The sequence below is a fragment of the Crocodylus siamensis genome, chromosome 10 (genome assembly GCF_052110815.1).
Source record: "Crocodylus siamensis isolate JL-2025a chromosome 10, ASM5211081v1, whole genome shotgun sequence".
Lineage (NCBI taxonomy): Eukaryota > Metazoa > Chordata > Crocodylia > Crocodylidae > Crocodylus > Crocodylus siamensis.
In genome coordinates, this window is record NC_143404.1 from 1,721,333 (window position 1) to 1,743,891 (window position 22,559).

The following is a 22,559-nucleotide window of genomic DNA, read 5'->3' on the forward strand; positions in this document are numbered from 1 at the left end:
CCCCAACTACATCATCCCAGCCAAGGCTTTGTCCACCTGGGTCTTCAAAATCTCCAAGGATGGAGACTTCACCACTTTCTTGGGTAACCTGTCCCAGTGCTTTACTACCCTCCTGGTGAGAAAATTCTTCCTAATATCCAACCTCAACTTGCCTTGCTCCAACTTGAGCCCATTGCTCCTTGTTTTGTCATCTGCCCCCACTGAGACCAGTCCAGCTCCATCCTCTTTACAGCCCCCTGCAGGGAGTTGAAGGCTGCTATTCAATCCCCCTTGGTCTTCTCTTTGAACTAAATCAGCCCAGTTCCCCCAAATAAACCCAGTGTCCCCGAGCCAGGCCATGCTGGAACAGTCCCTTGACTTCATGAGGGTTGCCAATTCTGCTTGAATCTATCCTGGGAGGTTTCATCACACAACTCTTTCCTGCCCAGGGAAGGGGGTCGGACTCAATGACCTACTGAGGTCCGTTTCGACCTGAACATCGATGAAACTAGGATGCAATGACATTAATGCCCAATCTACTTGCGTAGATTGGTTATGAATCACAGTGCGTAGACTTTACACCAGGGAGGCGAGTGCACATGACAATTACATTTTAAAATCCCACCGGATGACTGCATACATCGGATTCAGCGTTTAAAATTTATGGTAAGGAACTATAAATATTAAGTGTTGAGTTCAGCTATCATTTTCTCTCCTGGAGATTTATCTTCAGTTCCTGGAGACTCCAGGGCTTTATGGCTCTTTGTCCTCTCCCTGATCCTTTCCAAGCGCCTCATATGTGAGGTGACCTTTTTTCAGGTCTTGCCCCCGCCCCATCCAGGGAGGCGGCGCTCTGCCTTCGTGTATCTGTCGGCTGCTCCTGGTCACGGACCTCCTCATTCAGTCTCATTTTGTCATGCACATTGTAGCAGTTTTAGGCTTCGCTCACCGATGGATTCCGGCACCCCCTGGCCCAGGCGTCAAGCTCGTTTCTTGTGAACTGGAGGAATGCAGCGGCTGCCCCCTCCATGGCCTGGCCTGGGTGTGGGTTAACACACTCTGGACACTGTAACCCTCCTTCTACAGGCCCTAAAAGAGGTCTGTGAAGCAGGGGGTGGCTCTGAACACGACTGGAACCGCTTCTTACCTCGGGGGTAGCCCCGACACGGCTCAGGAGACGTGATGGGGTGGCCCCTCAGAGGGACAACTACAACTCCCAGCTCTCCTCGCTCGGGAGGACATAGGACTACAATTCCCAGTAGGCATCGCGCGGCCACCAGCTTCCGGCGGAAGCGGGCTCTGTGGCCGTGCTCGGTAGGACGGACTACGTGTCCCGGCAGGCCCCGCGGCGGCGTCGTGGTGCTTCCGGCGCCGCCGCCGTTGCCGTGGCCGGGCTGAGGCGAGCGGGCGGCGAGGGCCTGGCCTGGCGGTGCGGCCCGGGCCGCGGAACGGGACGGGGGCAGCGAGCGCCGCCGCCGCCGCCATGCTCAACATGTGGAAGGTCCGCGAGCTGGTGGACAAGGCGTGAGTATTATGGACTGTCGCGGGGGTCGCACTCCTGCCCCCCCTCCCAGCGCGGCGTCGGCCGTCCCTCCTGCCCCCTTGTGCTTCCTGCCTCGGGCTGTGCCCCCCCACTCCCACCATGCAGTGTGCGTTATTTACCGCTTAACCCCACTGGGCTTCTGCCTCCCTCCTCCCACTATGACTTATCGCCCCCCTTCACCTCTGGGCTTCTGCCCCCACCCCAGTATGGTTTATCTGCCCCTCCCACACCCCTACGGATCTCTAGGTGTCGCGCCCCGCTCCCTCCTCCCCCCAGTTCTGGGTTTCTGTCCCCACCTCATGGCTTATCTACCCTTACCCTCAGCTTAAGGCTTCTGCCAACCCCCAGCATGGCTTATCTACTCCCTTCACCTCTAGGCGTCCCCCACAGCATGGCGTATCTACTCCAACCCGGTCCATGTCCCCAGTAGGGTATATCTGTGCCCCCCACCCCCACATAGGAGCCTCTAGGCTTCCTCTCCTCCCTTCCCCATGTGGCTTATGTGCCCCAACTCCACCCACACCTCCTTTCTGCTTCCACCTCCGGAGCGAATGTCCCCCTGCTCTGCCCAGTCCCTGAGGCTGCCCCACTCCCGTGTCCTGCGGTAGCTCCCTTCCCCAGTTTGGCAGCTGCTCCTTTTGACCCCCTCCCCTCTTGTTGGTGAAGACCCTCATCCTGGCCCTAAAGGTCCTGTTAAATGCTCTGAGAAGAAAGCCTCCTCTACCCATGTAAATAAATCCCCCCTTCCTTTCATTTCAACCCCCCAAACCCAGGTTCCCCTTATCGCTGCCACTGCACCAGACTCCAGGCTCTGAGCCCTAGCGTGAGTGCAACCAGGAAGTAAAACATGTTATCACAAGAAACTAGAAATAAAAAAATGCAGATGGTTTAGATACTTGCAGGTTTGCACCCCTCATCCCCCAAAAAGGTCATTCTTCCTGTTGCAGCCTTGGCTGACTTGGTAACTATTGGTGCCACCACCACTGCCATCTGTCACTCCCAAAGAATGTGACATGGGAGGGGTGGAGAGTGTTTCCCTACCCACCTTCAGTTGGGTGGGGGAGAAGAGGCTGAGAATTTAATCAGAAATGCCTTTGTCTTGGAGAACTTGGTATTTATTTAATATCAGCGACTTTGCATGAGTTACTGGCTTCAGTGTGGGAGTACCTGGATGATATCCTATACAGGAGACCAGACTGTATGATCTAATCTGTCTTTAGAAACCCATGAATGCACTATCTCAAGATGCAAGACTGTCTGAGTACTCTTCATTTACTCTTCTTTATGTTCAAAATGTTTATAACTAGCCTTCTTTATGTAAACTTTAGAAACAGCCAGTGCTTATTTACGCTGGTTGAGGCTTCATTTTGCTTCCTGGTGTTACCTGCCTTAGTACCCACTGAAATTACTCTAGGCTAAGAAGCAAAGTAGACTCTTAAAAACCGCTGTGAATAAGACTTCTGAGGAAGTTGTTTACTTTGCTTCAGCCTAGTTTCCTTTTATAGCAAGAATGTGATGCTTGCTGAAGGACGAGATGAGTTTTAATGGATCTTAGAAATAAAGCATGTAACACCCCTGATCAGCCTTCTGCCTGGTATTCCTGGGCCCAGCTCAACCGCCATGTTTTAAAAGGAAGCTTAGACACAGGCTTAGTTTTGTTTACAGCTAAATCTAGCAAACAAATATTTTCACTAGGCTTGTAAAAAATAAGAAAAGTGCTTTCTTTCCCTTGGACATATTTATTTTTAACCCAAACAATAGCATCATTGTGCTACATCTCTCTCTCTCAGATGATATTGTTGTAACCAAAGTGAAATGCTGGCAGTCATGTACCATATTTTTCATTATTTAAACTATTTACTTTTTAAAAGCTTCTCTGTTTGGGGGATTGACATTAGGCAAATTGGGGAACCACTTTTCAGAAATTTACTTGACCTGGAAGTAGAATTATCGCAGTAGCACTTCATAGAGTCTCTAATCACCATCCAGCCTACATTGTTTGGTGTGTACAGATTTGTATTGATATCTTGTGATACACTTCAACCACAGATACCAAAATGCCTTAAAAATGAGGAGATCTTGTGGAGGGGCTGAGCTCCTGTGACTTGTTCAAGTTTTTGCATCAAATGAGAATAGAGGGAATAGAATTCATGTATCTCTACTCTTTAGTATCCTATCCATTCACTTTGGCAACTTTAGTAGGTTCTCCATGCTATTTAAAAAAAACAACAACTCAGGTATCCAGAAATAGCTGCGCATTATTACAATACTGATTTTTTCCCCCCCTTCCCTCCTCCCCAAGATTAACTAAAAAAAGGAATGGAGTTTTAATGGTGGTTTTAAACGTGTGGAAGTAACTTGACATCTTTAAAAAATAATTCAGAGTTGATGTTGCTGGTTTACTACCATAACCTAGCGAACTGTTAAATTTGTTTTCTTCATATGCAAATTCATAAAACTATCTCGATAAAGAAATGGAAACTGCATTTAAGCATTTATTTCTACTGCTTGGATTGTGTTGCATAGAGAAGACCCATATCCTTCACTTGGCCCTTGTGTGGCTTAGGACTCTGTTAAAGTAATCATGTTGATTTGTTAGATCAGATGTCAAGGTGGAGAACCGGCATATCTACATTTTTTTTTTTTAAGACTCAGGTGTCAAGAAAACCACAATGTTGGTTTATTGATCATATCAATTAAGTTACTGCTACTACTTATTATAATGAATTGATTCAAAATCTATGGGCTAAGTGCTTTTCAGACAGAAAATAAAAGGAAAAATATATTTTGTGTGCCATTATTTTATTTATAATCGAAAAATAGTGTAGGCCTGGCTAAAGTTTTGTTTGTGGTAGTACCTAGGAGATGAGATTGCAGATGAGATTGTCTTGTGCTAGGTATTCTGTTTAGACGCACAAAAACACTGTCCTTTCTCAAAAAGACCTAGTCTTAAGGCCTTGATCCTGCAGTTTGTTACAGGTTGGTGGCCCCCTGTGTCCACACAGACATGCCTTTGGCTTCAACTTGGTGTAGGGATCCCAAATTGCAGGGTTGAGACCTAAATGTGGTGGCACTGATAGCCCAGTGTTAAATATAAACAAACTTTCTGCTGATTGTCTTCAGTTTCATTTAAGTGCATGTATAACAACTGAAATTTTTAAAAATATTTTGAAAACAATAAGTTAAAAGTTAAGGGATATGATCAGGTAGGAATTCAGTTGTAAGAAGACAATTTTCCGTCAATTTCTACTCTGCTTATGTAAGATGACACGTCTTGTCATCCTTAAATTTAGGTTTTATTGGGCAGTTGCACTTGAGCAATAATTTTATACCATACCTCTACTGGTTGATTTTTTTGTTTTTTGTTTTTTGGAGTAGGTTGGTGCCCAAAGCAAACAAATACTGTAGCTTAGTTTGTTCATACGTGAGGTTTTTTTTGTATGTCTGATTTTGTTCCTGCATCTTCTAAATAGAGTACCTAGTTTTCATAGAAAGAAGTTTAGGAAAAGAGTAAAAATGTCCCTAAACTTCTTGCATACAACGTTTCTTAGATGCAATGCGAACTATCTTATTTTTTTTAACTTTTGAGTAACTTAATCCTGGAATGGATGGAAACCTTTTGATTTATGAGCCTGTGACATTTGTGTGTACTTCTTAAAATTAAATTAAATCAAGCAACATTTGAATGTGGTTGTCCTGTACTGAGCCAGTTTTTTTTCATTCTCTGTCTGACACCAAGGAGGGTTGTTTCTGATCATCATGTAAATAGCAAGGCTTCTCTTTTCCTTCTCCTAGGAATATCCAGGGTGCTTGGTGAGTCAGGTTGGTGAGTCAGGTAGCATCCTCCCTTCTGAATCACTGCAGCAGGAGCGCCCTGGCAGATTTTTATTGAGCGGTCTGTTGTCAGAGGCGTAGGACAGTTGCAGTAGGAACACTTAGCCGATACAGCTTTGCTACTCGGGTATACTGGCAAAACCCACCTAATGTGGATGCAGCTCAGTCTGACAAAAACAGACTGTTGCCAATATAGTTCTGTGGTTATGGGCATTTGCTGCTATTGCTGTGTCACAAGATGGTTGCTGCTTATCAGACCTCTTACCAGAATGGTTCTTCTAGCAAAATTTTGAAATGTAGCCTTAGTCTTTTTAATTTGATATAAAATTTAGGCCTGAACTCCTTTAAACAAAAATTTAGGGGCCTGTCCACATGACATCAGACCATGCTGGGGAACAGTGCTGTGAAGGTATACTCCACCGATTCACCCCCCAATACTTAGGGTCAAAATCCGTAATGTAACTACAGTTACAGCAGTAGTTGGCACGTTCACTGTTGCTCTAATAAGGACACGGAAGCCTGAGAGCAATGTTGGGCATGTCCCAAACATGCACTTGAGATCGTTTACATTGCAGTTTCTTAGCACTTGGCATGGGTAGAGCAGAAGTGAGTAGGTTGGATATATGTTTGTGGTTGCACTCCCTAGCATGGTCCAATCATGTATAGAAGGCCTTGAAGTATTTTGTAATTTCTGTGTATCTTGGTTATTTCCTCTTTTTCACTTGTTGTGCACATACTATATTCAACCAGGTTGCATGAGATTTTCATACTTTGTACAAAAAATTCTAAAAGCAAGAAGACTAAGAAACCCTGTCATTATAGACCCCTTAATACTTTTTCCCCCATGGGAATGGGAGTGTTAGCTCAGCCTATTTGCTAAATCCCAATTTAAGTTATTATACTAAATATCTGCCTGTTACTCCACTTAAAATTGGCTGTGGTATTTTTAACTTTCTCTAGACCTAATTGTTTGCCAAGTGTTGCTGTGTACTGCTTTACTACTGTTGCAGTTTTTTTCCTCTGAAGTGGCTTCATTAAAGTAAAGGGGACATCATTCTTTTGTCTATGTGTGTATATAACTGGGAGGGAAATGGTTGGAATCCTTTGGGGAACTGAACCTTCTCCATATATATTTAAAGTGTCATTGTAATTCAATGCATAGACTAAGAAGTTTCCCTTGCAAAGGCTTTTAGAGCACATTGATAAGTCAGATGGAAGGAAAATGCTAACCTTTTGGACCCACTGAGGTTGGATCGTTACTTGTGTCACAATCTGATGACTTCACAGCTAGTGGCCTCACTTTCTGCAGCTTTTGATTCGTACACTGCTCTAAGCATCTCTAATCCAGTGAATACGTATGACTTCTGGAGAGAGAAACAGACTGTTAATAATATTTCTGTTAATTTTAAAATCATATGTTGTCAAACATTTCCCCCCCCTTATAAAACTTGGAATAAGATGCTTAAAATCAAGGTTAGCCTGGTGGCCTGGGCGGAGGCAGGGGGCACAGATGTAGCCTGGGAGAGGTTAAATGGCAGCTGCCTGGGATTGTTGGTGCAGTTCTCAAACTCAAGGGCTAAATGTAGCTACAGCTTGACTACTACCCCCTAGGCCACCATTCAGTTTGGAGTCTTTGGTCACCAGTGTCAGCTAAAACTAGCAGCAGGGGAAAAGGTGGGGGTGGGTGCCAGCAGCAGTGCTGTTCACCATGTGGTTTCTGGAGCTACGCCAACACGGAGGCTCTGGCAGCTACACTAACAAGCTGCCACCAGAGATGGGTCATGCAGCCTGTGAGAAACCCAACAATCTGGACCTGGCCTGCAGAGCCAAATGAGCTACACACCTCTGGCCTACACCACTATTTTGCTGGTCCTGCTGAAAAAAAGAGGTGTATTGAGGACTGGATATTTCAAACATTTTCACTCTTCATTTCATTTAGATTACAGTTTATATCAGGGGTGTCAAACTGAGCTGGCCCTGAGAGCCAGATGACTGGCATGGGGTCAGTTCACAGGCTGAATTGGGCCCACAAACCTCCCCCCTCTCCCTCAGCATACCTGATCCAGTGGATGCTCCTGCTGGTCTGCAACCCGTACTGCATGTGGCACAAATCCCAGAGCCACTGTGTGTGTTGCAGTTTGGATAAAATGGCAGCTGCACTGCATGCAGTGGCCAGACTGTGCTGCATGTGGTGCCTGGCCTGACAGCTCCGGGATTGCACTGCACTCGGCACCTTCTCCATCCAGTTGAGGACCCATGCTGTACGCAGTGCCTGCAGGGGCTGCATGCAGTTCAGGTCCTGGACTGGCTGGAGTGGGCACTGTGTGGCATGCTCCCCAGAGCAAGTGGTGCAGTCCAGCCAGGGCACTCATGCCACGCGGTGCGGCTGCTGCTCCAGCTATTCCAGTATTTGCACATGCGTGGCTGGGGTCCCAGAACAACTGGAGCAGCCACCAGCTTGGCTATTCTGTGGAAGAGGATGGATCTCACTTGTGGAGTGGCCCCATGCCACAGACATGCATACTGTGCCTCATGTGAGTCTGATCAGATCCAGAAGTATGGCCTGTGGGCCATATGTTTGACACCAGTGGGTTGAATGGATGAATTAGTTGGATGTAAGGCTTGAAGAGGGGTCACTACTTTATGTATATTTTAGTTTGATCAGATAAACCTAATACAGGCAGGAGTCAGGTTCTGCACAAATCATACAGAGCAGTTTCACCCAGTTGTGGTAGCATCTGTGCTGCAGCACCTCTGAAAAAGTCTCGTGGCATCTTGAGCCCCGGCACCTTGGTTGAGAACTGACCATTCGGAAAAAAGCTGCAAAAGGAAACACTTGGGCATGGGTTGGACATCTGCTGCTCCTCCCAGCAATTTTAGTTGGAAACACAATATGCATGTTCGTCTTCAAAACAACACCCAGATGCATAGACCTCTGAATTACCCCATTTTACGGGTGGGAAATCCAAAGCACAGGTGGTGAGTTGGTCAACTCCGTGCTGTGAGCCAATGATAATGAAGACTAATCAGGAATTCCTGGCTCTTGGCTGCATGCTGTTGACTGCTAACCTGTGCTAAGCCTATACTATATCTAGTAACACAGAATTGCATACCAGTGATTTACCCTACAATTATATACGGCTCGTTTCATGTTCAGCTGCTTATTGCTTGTACTTTTTGTTGATGTTTGACCAACATGTAACTAGAAACACTTCTGCCAGTTTTTTCCTTATGCCTGTAATTGTTGTGTGTGTTTACAGGCAATTTTCTTTTTGGTTCATGGATTTGTCCACCCAGAGCATTTAAGCCATTCCATGACTAAGTACTGCTCATTGGTTTAGTAATAGCAGGTATTATGGTAAATGATCTGTCACATGTATCCAACTGGAGGGTAAATAACTGTTTAATACCCATCTACCGCTGTCTGACCTCCCTGTAAACTCCCTTCCTCCTGTTCCAGGGTCATTTAATTTTACCTTATATTTAAGATTTATTTTGGCCTGCATAAGCAAGCTCTCTAGAGCAAGGAGCAATTTGATCAGTTGTATGTAAGGGACAGTTAACCCTCACTGCATGAGTTATCCTCCCATTGCTGCTTTATGAGACCTCCTGGTGATAGCTGCGTTAACAATGAACGTTTTGTACCATTATTACAAGCAAGGTGATTGTTATTATGTGTAGCCTTCTGTGGACTTGTCCTCTGCCCTATTACAAGCAATGCTGGGGGGGAAGGGGGATAAGGAATACAATGTTGGGGATGTGAATAAAGACTATTGCAGAGCTACATGATGCATGCAAGTGTAGTGTGTCTACCAAGCACTTCTGTCGCCAGTAGCGCCTCTATTAGAGCCCTTGTTTCTTGTAGAGTTGAATGAACTGCTTGGAAATGCATTTAAGCTGAAGCTGTTCTCTAAAAGCTTTCAAGGTACTTGCCCACTTTTTTTTTTCTTTTTAAATTCATGTTAAAGTCTGTTTAAGTCATGGAGGTGTGTCTTTTGATCTTTGCTGACAAGAATCTTTGAAAGGATGTAAACTGTGTTGGGTATGTGGTAAAGGATGTGTTTTTTTTCCCCTACCAAAAATAGTCCAGTAAAACAACATCCTTAAAGTAAGGGTGAGATGTATAAATGATGAACCAGTATTTTTAATGCATAAGTATTATGTTGATACATACATTCTTGTATATGTGTACTATATATAGAATAGAAGTCATGACCACAGAATACTTGTAATATAGATACTTTTTGAAACATAAATTATGGTCATCAGTAAAACAGATTCAATATTATTCCATATTATGAGGTCTGTGTTTCACCACTTTGGCATGATTCTGTTTTGTTAAATCATTTTGTGCTTCCTGGGAATTTAAGAATCAGTGTAACAGTAGAATCTTCTTCCAAAGGACAAAGTTTTGGAAGGGTTATAAACCCACGTGCATCAGGACAAAAGCCAGCATTCTGTATAGGTACAAGGAAGAATTTCACGGTTGTCTACTACAGGGTTTCTTGCACTTTTCTGGCTGAAGCATATGTCTGTCAGTGTCGGACAAACATCTGATCAGATCAAATGTGGCCATTTTTGTGGTCTTGGAGCGCCTGTCTCTGAAATATTAACAAAATTTTATGGTGCATGTAAATGAACAAGTAGCTCTAGCAGTACAGTATGCATAAGGGTGGTTTATATGGCTGAAAAAAATTATTCCAAATGATGCCATTTGTTCCTTAAATTACCATCTTGTGCTTAGCTATTCCAGACAGCTTGGAAAAATGCATTGTTAGGTGCTGTGTAGACAGTGATTTGTAACCTGCACTGAAACTGCTGCAATATGTAAATAGCACTTAACAGAAAATATGTTGTTCTGCAGCGTTAATGTTAAGTGATCTAACCGAGCAAGTTATTTTACGTACTTAAGTGACTCGACTCTTTCATTATTTTCTTCAAATTGTATCACAAAGCTTGTGTACCTTCATAACTCATCCTCTCAAGCACTGCTCTTATTATTTGATCTTGTTATGCCCCTTTCATCTCCTAGGTTGAAGCTCCTGCCTGGAGTATGAATGATAACAATGTGACAATAAGATAAGCACTTCATTGTATGCTCATTTTAGTTCTAGAAAGTGGAAATTGGTCATATCAAAGCATCTTGCATTCTTCAAGCACTGTGCAAACACGCTAACTTTGGTGTTGTTTCCTTTTCATAAGTAAGGGAAGTTGGGCAGAGATGGAGCACCTTCTCCAGTGTCCTACAGTGCAACTGCAGCAGAACTGGGATTAGAAATGAGCTGTGCTTCGCTCCCAGCCTTAAGCTAATTCTCCAGATCATGCTGCAATGCCTAGTACGGTGCATTGTAAAATAATATTATTGTATCCAAGAATCTTTCTTCCAAAGCACATTTAATTCTTCCCCATTGTATAAAACATGAGACTCTTCTAATCAGGACTCTGATTTCGATGCATATCTTTTACCTAAGCCTCACAGCTGTCACTAAATAGTTTGAATTCCAAGGGAAGAATCCTGTGCTTGCATTGCATTTGTTTCCTCTTATTTCAGCATGTATCTAAACTATGCAGCAACTGGTTTTCACACTGATTCATGTCTTGGGGTGCATATTGCCACACTTTGTTCCAGCAGAGATCCAAGTGGGGTCCTTTGGCCAGCTTTCTCTTCCCCTTGGGAAGACAGTGAGCACATTTACACTGGTTAAAGAAGGTAGCTGCTGATGGCCAATTTTTCTGCATAATAGAGGATACATTCAGAGGGATCCATCTTTGCATCCAACTAAAATAGCTCTGTTGCATTGGATACTTTTTGGCAATTTTAGGAAAGAGAAAGTAGACTACTTTCCCTCTTGAGTGACAAACTTTCATGTGCCTCTAATACTAGTTGACTGGCTATTATCAGTGGGGCTGTCAACTAGAGTGATATATTTTAAAAGACTGTACAGTTCCTGCACCAGTACAGGTGGAATTAAACTGTTTTACTCGTGTTTAAAAATCAATTATCACACTACAGCAATTGACAGATAAATCTGTTGCATTTGTTCAGCGTAACCCTAGTCAGAGTGGTATAATTGTTTTATCTACCTACACTTGAACTTGGTGGCGGTTCCATACAAGAATCTTGGTAACAAAAACAAGAACTTTCCTTGGCTGCAGGGTATCCTTTTTCACCTCCATGTGTCAGGCGGCAAAGCCTTTTACAACTAATGGCTGTTTTATGAGGAAAAACTATTTGCTTACTGAAAAATACCTTAATTCTGGTCTTTTTCAGATTCCCATCCCTAAATAAAAGGAATATTTTTGTTGAGTATCTGAAAGAATGTTCAGCAGTAAACGATGGTGATTGAAAGCATAATAATAGCTCTGCTCATATTCCAGATGCAAACATTTTAATGTGCATTTTGATTGCCATGTCACTGAGGTTTCAGATCTGTTGATCTACTTAAGCTCTCCTGAGAAGTAGCCTTAGTAACCTGATGAGTCTTTTCTCCCATTAAAAAAAGTTACAGAGCCAGTCTCCCATGTAAAATCCAACTACCTTTTTAATGAAATACAAATAATAACAAAACAGGAACAAGCAGCCAGATAATTCTTCCTTCAGTGCACGTATGACTCCCCTTGTTAGTGAATGTTATATATGTGTGGTAGGGGCCAAATCAAACTCTTTGGTTAACTGCTGCTGGAGACATTGGTTCATGTTCCGAGCCTCCTCAATGAAAATTTCACCAATTATATCAGATCAAAATAAAAATATACGTCAGCGTTCCATAAAAGGATGTAAAATAACACTGCAAAGCTTTGTCTGAGGTGACATTAAATAGATCATCTAGGGTAGTTCAAATGAAGTGGATATTGAGATTTGACAGTAGTCCACTTAAAGCAGTTTATACTCTTTTGTGTTTAAATATATTCAAACCCAGTAAACTAGAAATTGTATTTATTTGGTCCTTGTGAAGATGTCTTCTAGTTAAAATTTGTGAAGGTCTACGTCTGACTTCTCATTCAGATCAAAAGTTGCTTTATGGAATCTCTGAGTCCAACGAGCACTTTTATCTGGCTTATTTTAGAGTGAGTTAATATTTTCATATAGTAAAGATGAATAAGTGAGGCTATGGTCATTGGATGACTGGTGTAAATTTTTGTGTTGGATTTTGTAGCGCTTCTAAGTTTTGAAACTCTTCTTTTCCCTCCATTAGTTTGGGGCATTGATATTTGAATTAATGGTTGGTTCTTGATATTAGGGATCCTGGGAAAAGCTAAAAAGTTCCAACTTCCACAGCACTCATTCTTGAGGGTTCAAACTGTTAAGATCATTTCCATCTTAAATTTATGATTTTCAAAATGTAGTAAGAGAAAAATCTAATGGAAAGACCAAAGTTCCTTGGCGATCTTTTTATCCAGCAAATACACTGGTGAGTCAAAGGAAGCATTTTGAAAGTGGAACATTCCCAAGTCCAGGTCAAGCTAGAATAATGGCTGTGAAAGTAGAGAAGCCTAGTAGTAGGTCTGACAAAAGACAGGCTACAGATGTAAAATGAGATTTTTAATTTCACTTCCTCCCTATCCCACCATCATATATTTGCAGATAACTTCAGGTGAACTTCATGAGAACCCATTTGGATATGGTAGTGACGAATATTGATAAAAGTGTGGATAGATTGGAATATGATATGAATGATGAGTTTAATTGGTGCTTATCTCTTTATTTGCCACTCATGCATGTAGTTCCTATTTAACTTTAACTTTTTATGACTTGTGAAGGATTTAAAATCTTGGAAGTGTGACATAATATAATGCAGGTAGTTGGCATCCTTGTGATCTTTAATCACTCCTAAACACAGGACTGGAATAGCAGGGTTATTTAATGCATCATTACAAGTGTGGATTTTCAGCATAGGTAAATCGGAGAAGTCAGGGATCTCCACTTTGTTTTTAATCTAAACCAAAATTTAGTCAGTGTCTCTAGAGACAAAACAGGTTATTTTACTCATTCATTGCACCAATTCGCTGGAACTACTTTCGACTTGATACCTAGGAGGTGATGTATAACTTTCGAAGTGCAATGTTCAGCATACTTTGTAGTACTGATGTTTGCTCCTAATGATAAGAGATCAAGTTCTGAGGAACTCTGTGAGTGCCTATCCAGCAACATCAGGTCAAAACTACTGTTTAAAGATATGGTATAAAACGGCCGCTAGTCATACATGGAAATAAACAGTTGTTCTGTTGCTGTATTAACCCTTTTTATACACTAAAGTTGAAATATATCCAGTTGTAAAATTAACAGTTTGACCATATTCCTCAGGCTTTTTATTCTTTGTTACAAATCTTGTTATGAATTAAGTTAGCATTTGAATATAATTTAGCTAACCTGGAATAATGTCAAACTAATGTAGGACAAAAAGGAGGAAAGACTAGATAATTTGAATAATCACAGCACTGCTTACTACTTGTTCAGCTCGTTCATTGGTTCGCTTCCAACTCTTGCAGCATATCTCATCTTCTTGACACAGCTGTCAAAGATATTCAAGGATACAGACAGAGATTAATAGGTGCTGGGTATTCTTAACTCTTTGTGGATTTTAGCTGCCCAGCTCAAATAGGAGTAAATGGATATTGTTCCATTATAATCCATCCTTTAGAATGGAATGTGTAATTGCCATAATGAATGGGAATGCATCTGACTTACTCCACTTAAAAAAAGGGAGCCCAAGTCTTTCTTTAAACTGCCCTCTGCTCTTCCTTTTTAAAAGATAATAAGGTTAAGTATTTTTGTAGAGTAAAGATCCAGTTTAGAGATACCAGTGTTGATTGAGAATTATGATTATTGCTAGGTTTAAAGAGATCGCAATCCAAAGAACTAGGTTTCAACTAAATAATTTGGAACTGATTAAGTTACAGTTACTTTGATATCTGCTAGGCTTATGTAATCATTCCACTGTCTTTTGGATTTCAAAGGCTTTGATGGTTAGATAATTCTGGCAATAAGTCTGAATGTAACTGGCTAGTTAGTGTTCACGAATTCTGTGCACTGAAAAGTCCTTCGTAAGAGCAAGCTTTTATTGAGATGAGGTCATGCAGTAATATTTAATGTCTGGATTATGACAATAGAGCTTTCGGTTGCCAAAACACTTACTCCTAGTGTGATGGTTTTAGGGCAGTTGTGTAGGCCTCAGTGGTCATGGTGTTAGATTGGACTGCAAATCATTAGGTTAGGGCCTCTCCCCACTTATCCTAACTCTCACTCTGTTTCAGACTCCTGACTCTTAACTTTCCCAGCTGTTATCTTCTTATCACCATTGCTCTTCTGGGCTGTATTTCTACTGTCTATTTTTAGGGGGCAGGCTCTGATAACTTGTGACAGGGTCCACACACTGAAATATGTGAGTGCACATTTGGTGATCACACCTGCTGTGTAAACTGCCACATATGAGAGAGAGGCTAAGTGCATGTAGTTGTGTTAGGAACACTAGAGAGATGTATTTGTTTTTAAGGCTTATAGAAAATTAACTAATTAAGATTAATACTTGTGTGGAATACTAGTTTAGAATAGTTGAGGAAATCTGGTTTATATAGGTCACACTACTGGTGACTTCCAGCTAGTACAGTGTAATAAGGTTGCAGTGTATGACTGCAGAAAATGATGGAAAGAATTTGCTTTCCAATAGAAGGTGGAGTATTTTCATGACTTAACTGGAGCAATTATGCAACTTGTTTCTTGTTGCATAAAACCATTATACTTTCACCTGCAGCAGCTTAAACTTTAGAAGTGGAAAGTGGATTCCTTCAATCTTACTTTAAACCGTTAGTTTATTTGTTATGCAACACACTTGGAATATTTTTCAGTCGTTTATTTAATAGTTGCAGTGCCTAAATTATGATGTATAGGAAAAACCTACATAATTTTAAGTACAATCGGGCAAAAAAAGCATTTTAAGTTCTAGATGCATTGTTTCCCTTCAGATGATCTACTCACTTTGTGCTCATACAGAAGCAGGCTGCGATGCAAGTGAAACCTGCTTGTGTTTTGTCTCTTTCAGACCTAATGGTTATTTGATCTACTAGTGGAACCAGTTTAACAAATGATACCTCTGAAAGGAGAGGAAACTTCTTTGTCCTCTAAACAAGCAGGGCTTGGCATTTAAAAAACCCACTTTGTAAATAATCTTGGCAGCCAAGTTGGGCAATGCAGAATATGTTTGTTTAGCTATCCCAGCTGTATTTTTAGCTTTGCTTCAGTTAAGCAAATAAATTACAACTTTCATTAGTCTTTTATTTCAACTTAATATTCTTATATGAGTATTCATTAGTATTTTAATGCATCTCTTATCCTGAATGGTCCAGTCTCACAGTTGTAGTAGTACCTAATCTATGTGTCATAGTTCAGTGTGAATTAATGCAAATGGTAAGTAGTCAGTAATTGCAGGATTTGGGGAATTTTATTATGGCTTATGGATTTTGTTCAACTGTTTGTAAAACAAGGAGGTTTCTAGGTCTGATCCTATTGCATTGAAAGTATGTTTTTGGGGGATTTTTTTTGTTAAGGCAAATGAGTATTGAATAGACCTTTTATTTTAAGGTTATGGTAACTATGCTGCTTACTCTACAAGCAAGTGAGGGGAGGCTTTTTCACTAAAGGAAAGCCTAAGAAGATTGGGTGGCCTTTTCTTTTTTTTTTTTTTTTTCAGAACTTCTAGTTAATATAAGTGACTCGTGTGAGAAAAAGGTGAACGCAAACTAGGCCAGATAATCTGATTCCAAAAAAAGTATTACACACTTTCAATACTGGTTGTCATCTTCAGCAACCCTTCAGAGCTGAGAGAGGACAATCATGGAAGATAATCTTTCTATGCAAAATGGGTGGCTCCAGATTCTTGATTCAGTCTGCAACACACTGTTTCTGCTGTTTCCACTCTTTCATCTCCTGCCGTCATCGTGAGGCTTCAGAGTGCTGAGATCCTTGCAGCAGTCTCTTTCTGCATTTGGAGTGGGCCTGGGCAAAAGTCTCCCATGAGCTGAAGTCGATGTGCATTTTTTCATGTTGGCTTTGCGGTTGTCCTTGAAGTGCTTTCTTTGCCCTCCTCTTGAGTATACATCTTGACTGATCTGGGAAGATAAGACTTACTTCAGGGGTCTGGAGTCGGACATCCAGATGACATGACTGGCTCTGCAAAGTTCATGTCAGACAATCATTGCCTCAATGCTCATGGTATTTGCTTGCAAGCGGACGCTAATGTTGGTGCATCTGTCTTTCTACTGGATTCCAGGGATCTTCGGCAGGCAGCATTGATGGTAATTCTCTTGCAACTTGAGGCATCTCCTGTATGTTGTCTGTGCCTGAGCTCCATGCAGTAAGTCAGGGATCACAACTGGTTTCAGATCTGATGCCATAATTTTCGAACACCCGTTTCCTCAGGTGTCTGAAGGTTGCATTTGCACATCTGAGGTGATGTTAGATTTTTTCGTTGATGTTGGCCCTTTATGAGAGATGACCCTTATGGCTTCTATAGTATGGGAAATGCTCAGCGTTGTTCAGAGACTTGCCATGAATCTGAATTACCAGAGCTGGAGACCGCTCATTAAGGGCTTGTTAGTGGAGGACCTTAGTCCTCTGAATGTTAAGCGTTGGTCCTGTTTTCTTGTATGCCTCAGTAAAGATGTTGATGATTGCCTGAAGGTGCTTCCAAGTGAACACAGACTACAGCATCATCAGTATACTCAAGCTCACTGATTGAGGTTGGGGTGGTCTTGGCTTTGGTTTGGGGTTGGCTGAGATTAAACAGTTTACCATCCTTTTGGTAGTTTAGCTCCACTCCAACTGGAAGCTTATTGGTGGTCAGATGTAGCATCACGGTAAGGAATATCGAGAAGACCATTAGAGCGATGATGCAGCCTCGCTTAACTCCCGTCTTAATCTCAAAGAGATCTGTGATAGATCTGTTACTGAGAACTATCGCTTGCATGCAGTCACGGAGCAGGCAGAGACTGGTGATGAATTTCGGTGGGCATCCATGCTTCAGAAGGATCCTCTACAGCACTTCTTGGTGCAGAGGTGCTGGGTTCCCTTTACAAAGGATATTGCGCAAGATTGTAAAGGGAACTTGGCAAAAATATATTCCGGCAAGACCTGAGTAAAGCAGTTGACTATAGGAGCTGGGATGGGAGGATTGTATAAATGGATTTGTCTGAAAGCCAGTAATCACAGGATAGTAAAATGCAATGCATTTAGACCAGGGTATTCTTCATTAGGATATTACAGAAATCACCTGTGTTTTGCTTGCTGTTACTGACTTTCTGGGAAGAAGGCTAAATAGCACGTCCAGTAAATTCTGATACTGAACTGGGAAATGTTTCAAACATTAGCAAGCATAAAAAATAATACTAAAGGCCCCAGAATGGCCAGAAATGTGGGCAAGAAACAATAAAATGTGATTCGTCTTGGCAAAATGCTAGGCGATGCATCTAGGGAAAAATAATCTGAAATACAGGTATTTGGTTGCACACCAGTAATGCTGAAAGACACCTGGCTTGATGAAGCAAAACACAGTCATTATAAGCTTGTAATGTGATATGGAAAAGAAGCCTGAGTTTGCTAGGGAATAAATCTTTTCTCTGTCTGGTGGTCGAGGTTAGTTCATGATCTTATTTTAGGAGCAGGTTTAATAGTCTTTAGCTTTCAGCTTGGTTTCTTCAGTAGTCAACACATCTCTAGATCCTTTGTTGTCAGGGAGACGGGCCAGAGGACCTGAAGTCTTAAAACATTAATAATGTTTCTCTGCACCACAGGTACTGTACCAGGCCATATGTATTCGTGTTCACAAGGTGCTCAGGTATTATATTACAGCTGTGGAAGCCATACAAGTACCTAGATCATTAATACCAAGAAGCTAATATTTTGATGAGTTGGAGAGTGGAATTAGTCATTCAGAAGGTGAGGCTTTCCAAAGAGGGTGCACAAGTATGTACAACTGTTTCAAGAACTGGCTAATATGCTTGTATCAAACATTTCAAACAGCTTATTGTACTTTGTTTGAGGATGACCCACTGGCCTTCCTGCAAAGAATTGAAGTAGGGACCTCCAGAAGTGAAAAGCATGAGCTGCTGCAGCCAAGAGCCAAAGCTGAGGACTGAAACCACTTCTGTCCTCTCTGAATTGAAACAGAAGCACTTGAAACATCAGCTCAGATTAACTCTTCTCAAGTTATCCTGACTCTGTAAGAGTGTTCACACTACAAAACAAAGCTGGAGCTGCACAAGGAGTGAATTAGTCAAACCTCTATTAATAGCACAGAATAATTTGAGTCCTTTCTGTATTAATGGGTTTAATGTCAGTAATGTTCAGTCTTTATACCAGCCTTATGAATGGGTCAGCTTAATTTAAGGCCCCACTCAATTTGAGCTGGATAATTTGCATGTGAATTGGAGTTGTTAGGGCCAACACTTAGCTTATACGTCAAGCTAACTTTTCAGTAAAGATAAACTCTATGATGGTACTTGTTCAACTACTTACAATCCTTTTAAAGTTGATATTTTTCTAAGATGAGACTTCTCTTTTATTGTGAAATGTGTTCATGTTTTTTTGGTCTACCGCAGCCCCTTGCATCCATTAATTCTTAGATTATTGAATCCTAACTTTATTCCAGCATCCAAGAGCTGTGCACTGACCACTGACTGAAATCTCTCCCTAACAGTTTCTTCCTGTTTTGCAGAGTAAAATCTCACATGCCCGTAGTTACTCAGCTAATTCTTTCCAAGTGTTTATCATTTCAAGAATTTTCTTTGGCAAGCTTTATTAGTTGTAAATTGCCAGTGGATCAGTCATATGATTCTGTTCTGTTATGAAAGCTGTGATGTAATGTCTTGTATGCTTTAAGGGAACACAGTTGAGATCAGCAAATAAAGATACTGGTCTGTTGAGGACTCTTTCAAGATTTCATAATCTTGAAGTGGAGGTAGCAAATTCCCACATACCTGTTTCTACACGTAATGTCATGAGCTGTTAATAAAATGGCAGCTTAGCTAGCTACTCTGGAATAACCCTGTACTGATTTCCACAGATCTGATCTCACAGGTTAGTATTGTCAGGAACACTAAGCACATTCAAAACCTTCAGCCAGTTCTGTTTAAAAGCAGCTGTATAAAATTACTAGTGCTGTTTTCCTCCTACAAAATGAGCAAGCATGTTAAAAACCCAAGTTTCCTCCTGAAACTTGTTTTTGTCACTCCCTCCCCCCTCCCCCCCATGGAGTCCTTTTACTGGTAGGCCTGCATCTACTTGATGTATTTCTCTTCAAGCTAAATCAGATTTTTTTTTTTTTTTTTTTTTTTTAAGGAATTGACTTGAGCTCTGATCCTGCAAGGTGACCTGGTTGGGTTTACCCCATATGTGAAGTCTTTTGTGTGTTATGGTACTCCAAGTAGGCTTCAAGGATTCACTTGTGGTGTCAGGGCCTTAAAGTAATAGTTTAATAGCTTGTAATTATACTGGAGGAAGGTAGCATTGAAAACTTTCTGTTCAGACAGCAACATGTGTACACAGCAATTTATGAAGGCGCATGAAATTATAGCTTTTCTCCACTAATGTATAATTTCAGCAGTAACAAACGCAGCAAGGCACGAACCATGAGCAACCAGAGGTGGGATTTAAAGGGAGTGCTGCGAAATACGCTGATGTGTTATGTTGGTTCCTTTTGTCTCTTACAAATCATTCAGAAATTTAGTTCTCTTGTATTGCAGTGGTATCTAGAAACTTGATCATAGATTCATAGATGCTAGGGTCGGAAGGGACCTCAATAGATCATCGAGTCCGACCCCCTGCATAAGCAGTAAAGAGTGCTGGGCCTACATTACCCCAGCTAGATACACATCTAGCCTTCGCTTGAAGACCCCCAGGGTAGGGGAGAGCACCACCTCCCTTGGGAGCCCGTTCCAGACCTTGGCCACTTGAACTGTGAAGAAGTTCCTCCTAATATCCAATCTAAATCTGCTCTCTTCTAGCTTGTGGCCATTATTTCTTGTAACCCCCGGGGGGCCTTGGTGAATAAATACTCACCAATTCCCTTCTGTGCCCCCCTGACGAACTTATAGGCAGCCACCAGGTCGCCTCTCAACCTTCTCTTGCGGAGGCTGAAAAGGTCCAGTTTCTCTAATCTCTCCTCGTAGGGCTTGGCCTGCAGGCCCTTAACCATACGAGTGGCCCTTCTCTGGACCCTCTCCAGGTTATCCGCATCCTTCGTGAAGTGCGGCGCCCAGAATTGCACGCAGTACTCCAGCTGCGGTCTGACCAGCGCCCGATAGAGGGGAAGTATCACCTCCTCGGACCTATTTGTCATGCATCTGCTGATGCACGATAAAGTGCCATTGGCTTTTCTGATGGTTTCGTCACACTGCCGACTCATGTTCATCTTGGAGTCCACTAGGACTCCAAGATCCCTTTCCACTTCCGTGCCACCCAGCAGGTCATTTCCTAGGCTGTAGGTGTGCTGGACATTTTTCCTCCCTAGATGCAGCACTTTGCATTTCTCCTTGTTGAACTGCATTCTGTTGTTTTCTGCCCACTTGTCTAACCTGTCCAGGTCTGCTTGCAGCTGCTCCCTGCCCTCCGGCGTGTCCACTTTGCCCCATAGTTTAGTGTCATCTGCAAACTTGGACAGAGTACATTTCACTCCCTCGTCCAAGTCGCTGATGAAGACATTAAAGAGTATCGGTCCAAGGACCGAGCCCTGCGGGACCCCACTGCCCACACCCCTCCAGGTCGAAACCGACCCATCCACCACGACTCTCTGGGTGCGACCCTCCAGCCAATTCTCCACCCACCGGACTGTGCAGTCATCCAAGTCACAGCCCCTTAACTTGTTCACCAGTATGGGGTGGGATACCGTATCAAAGGCCTTCCTGAAGTCCAAGTATACGACATCCACCCCTCCTCCTGCGTCGAGGCGTTTTGTAACCTGGTCATAAAAAGAGACTAGATTGGTCAGGCACGATCTGCCTGCCACGAACCCATGCTGGTTTCCCCTCAGCATAACTTGCCCTGCCGGGCTCTCACAAATGTGAGCCTTGATAATTTTTTCAAAGACTTTGCCAAGGATGGAGGTGAGACTAACTGGTCTATAGTTGCCCGGGTCCTCCTTCCTCCCCTTCTTGAAAATGGGAACCACATTGGCCCTTTTCCAGTCCTCCGGGACTTGACCCGTGCGCCACGAGCGTTCAAATATTCCCGCCAGTGGCTCTGCAATGATGTCGGCCAGTGCCTTCAGTACCCTCGGATGGAGCTCATCCGGGCCTGCCGACTTAAAGGCATCCAGTTCTTCCAAGTGACCCTGCACCACCTCAGGGTCCACGCATGGAAGTCTGGTGCCTTGCTGCTGCCTCCCTACACTCCCAGTGAGAGACTTGTCGTGCCTCTCGCTTAGGAGCACTGAGGCGAAGAACTCGTTGAGGAGTTCAGCCTTGTCCCCTCTGTCCGTCACCAATTGTTTCTGCCCATTTAGCAGAGGTCCTATTCCTCTCTGGGCCTTCCTTTTACTCCCTATATATCTAAAAAACAATTTCTTATTGTCTTTTACTTGGGTTGCCATTCTCAGCTCCATGGTAGTTTGGCCTGTCTAACTGCCTCCCTACAAGCACGACCAGAAGAGGTATATTCCTCTTTGGTGATCTCTCCCTGTTTCCACTTTTTATGTGCTCCCCTTTTGGCCCTTAGTCTGCCCTGGATTTCTCTGGTCAGCCAGGGAAGCCTCCTGGCCCCTTTCCCTCTTTTACCTTTCACGGGGATCGTCTCGCTTTGTGCTCGAAGGATAGTTTCCTTAAGGCACAGCCACCCTTCTTGGGCTCCCATCATTTCAAAACTACTACTCTGTAGTGCATCCTTCACTAATCGCCTGAGTTCACTGAAATCAGCTTTCCTAAAGTCCAGCACGTTCACCCTACTAGAAACCTCAGGGGTGAGGTTTCTTTGTCTAGGCATCATCCACATGCATATCATTTCACTATTTGCAGGAAGCATTTCAGATTTCACTTCCATAATGCACAGTATCCTAACCTTGGTGAAATCATTGATGGGGGGGGGGGAAAAGCAACTCCTATTTAAGAGTGAAGTGCCTGATGATTGGAAGAAGGCCAATGTGGTGCCTGTCTTCAAGAAAGGGAGGGAAGTGGATCCAGCAAACTACAGGCCCATCAGCCTGACCTCTATCCCGGG

General features: G+C 42.7%; 1 protein-coding gene and 1 long non-coding RNA gene across 2 annotated transcripts in view; one reads left to right on the plus strand and one right to left on the minus strand.

The window, feature by feature from the left end:
- Positions 1-1,243, minus strand: part of LOC149856080 (uncharacterized) — a 296,033-nt gene extending 294,790 nt beyond the window's left edge. The window contains exon 1 of the long non-coding RNA XR_016444389.1: positions 1,127-1,243. This is a non-coding gene — a long non-coding RNA (uncharacterized LOC149856080). The remainder of the gene's footprint in view (positions 1-1,126) is intronic.
- Positions 1,244-1,344: 101 nt separating this feature from the next.
- The window catches only part of CLINT1 (clathrin interactor 1), a 66,473-nt gene continuing 45,258 nt past the window's right edge, over positions 1,345-22,559 (plus strand). Inside the window, exon 1 of the mRNA XM_090064234.1 lies at positions 1,345-1,503. Within this exon, the coding sequence (XP_089920360.1) occupies positions 1,463-1,503 (41 nt within the window). The 5' untranslated portion in view covers positions 1,345-1,462. The remainder of the gene's footprint in view (positions 1,504-22,559) is intronic.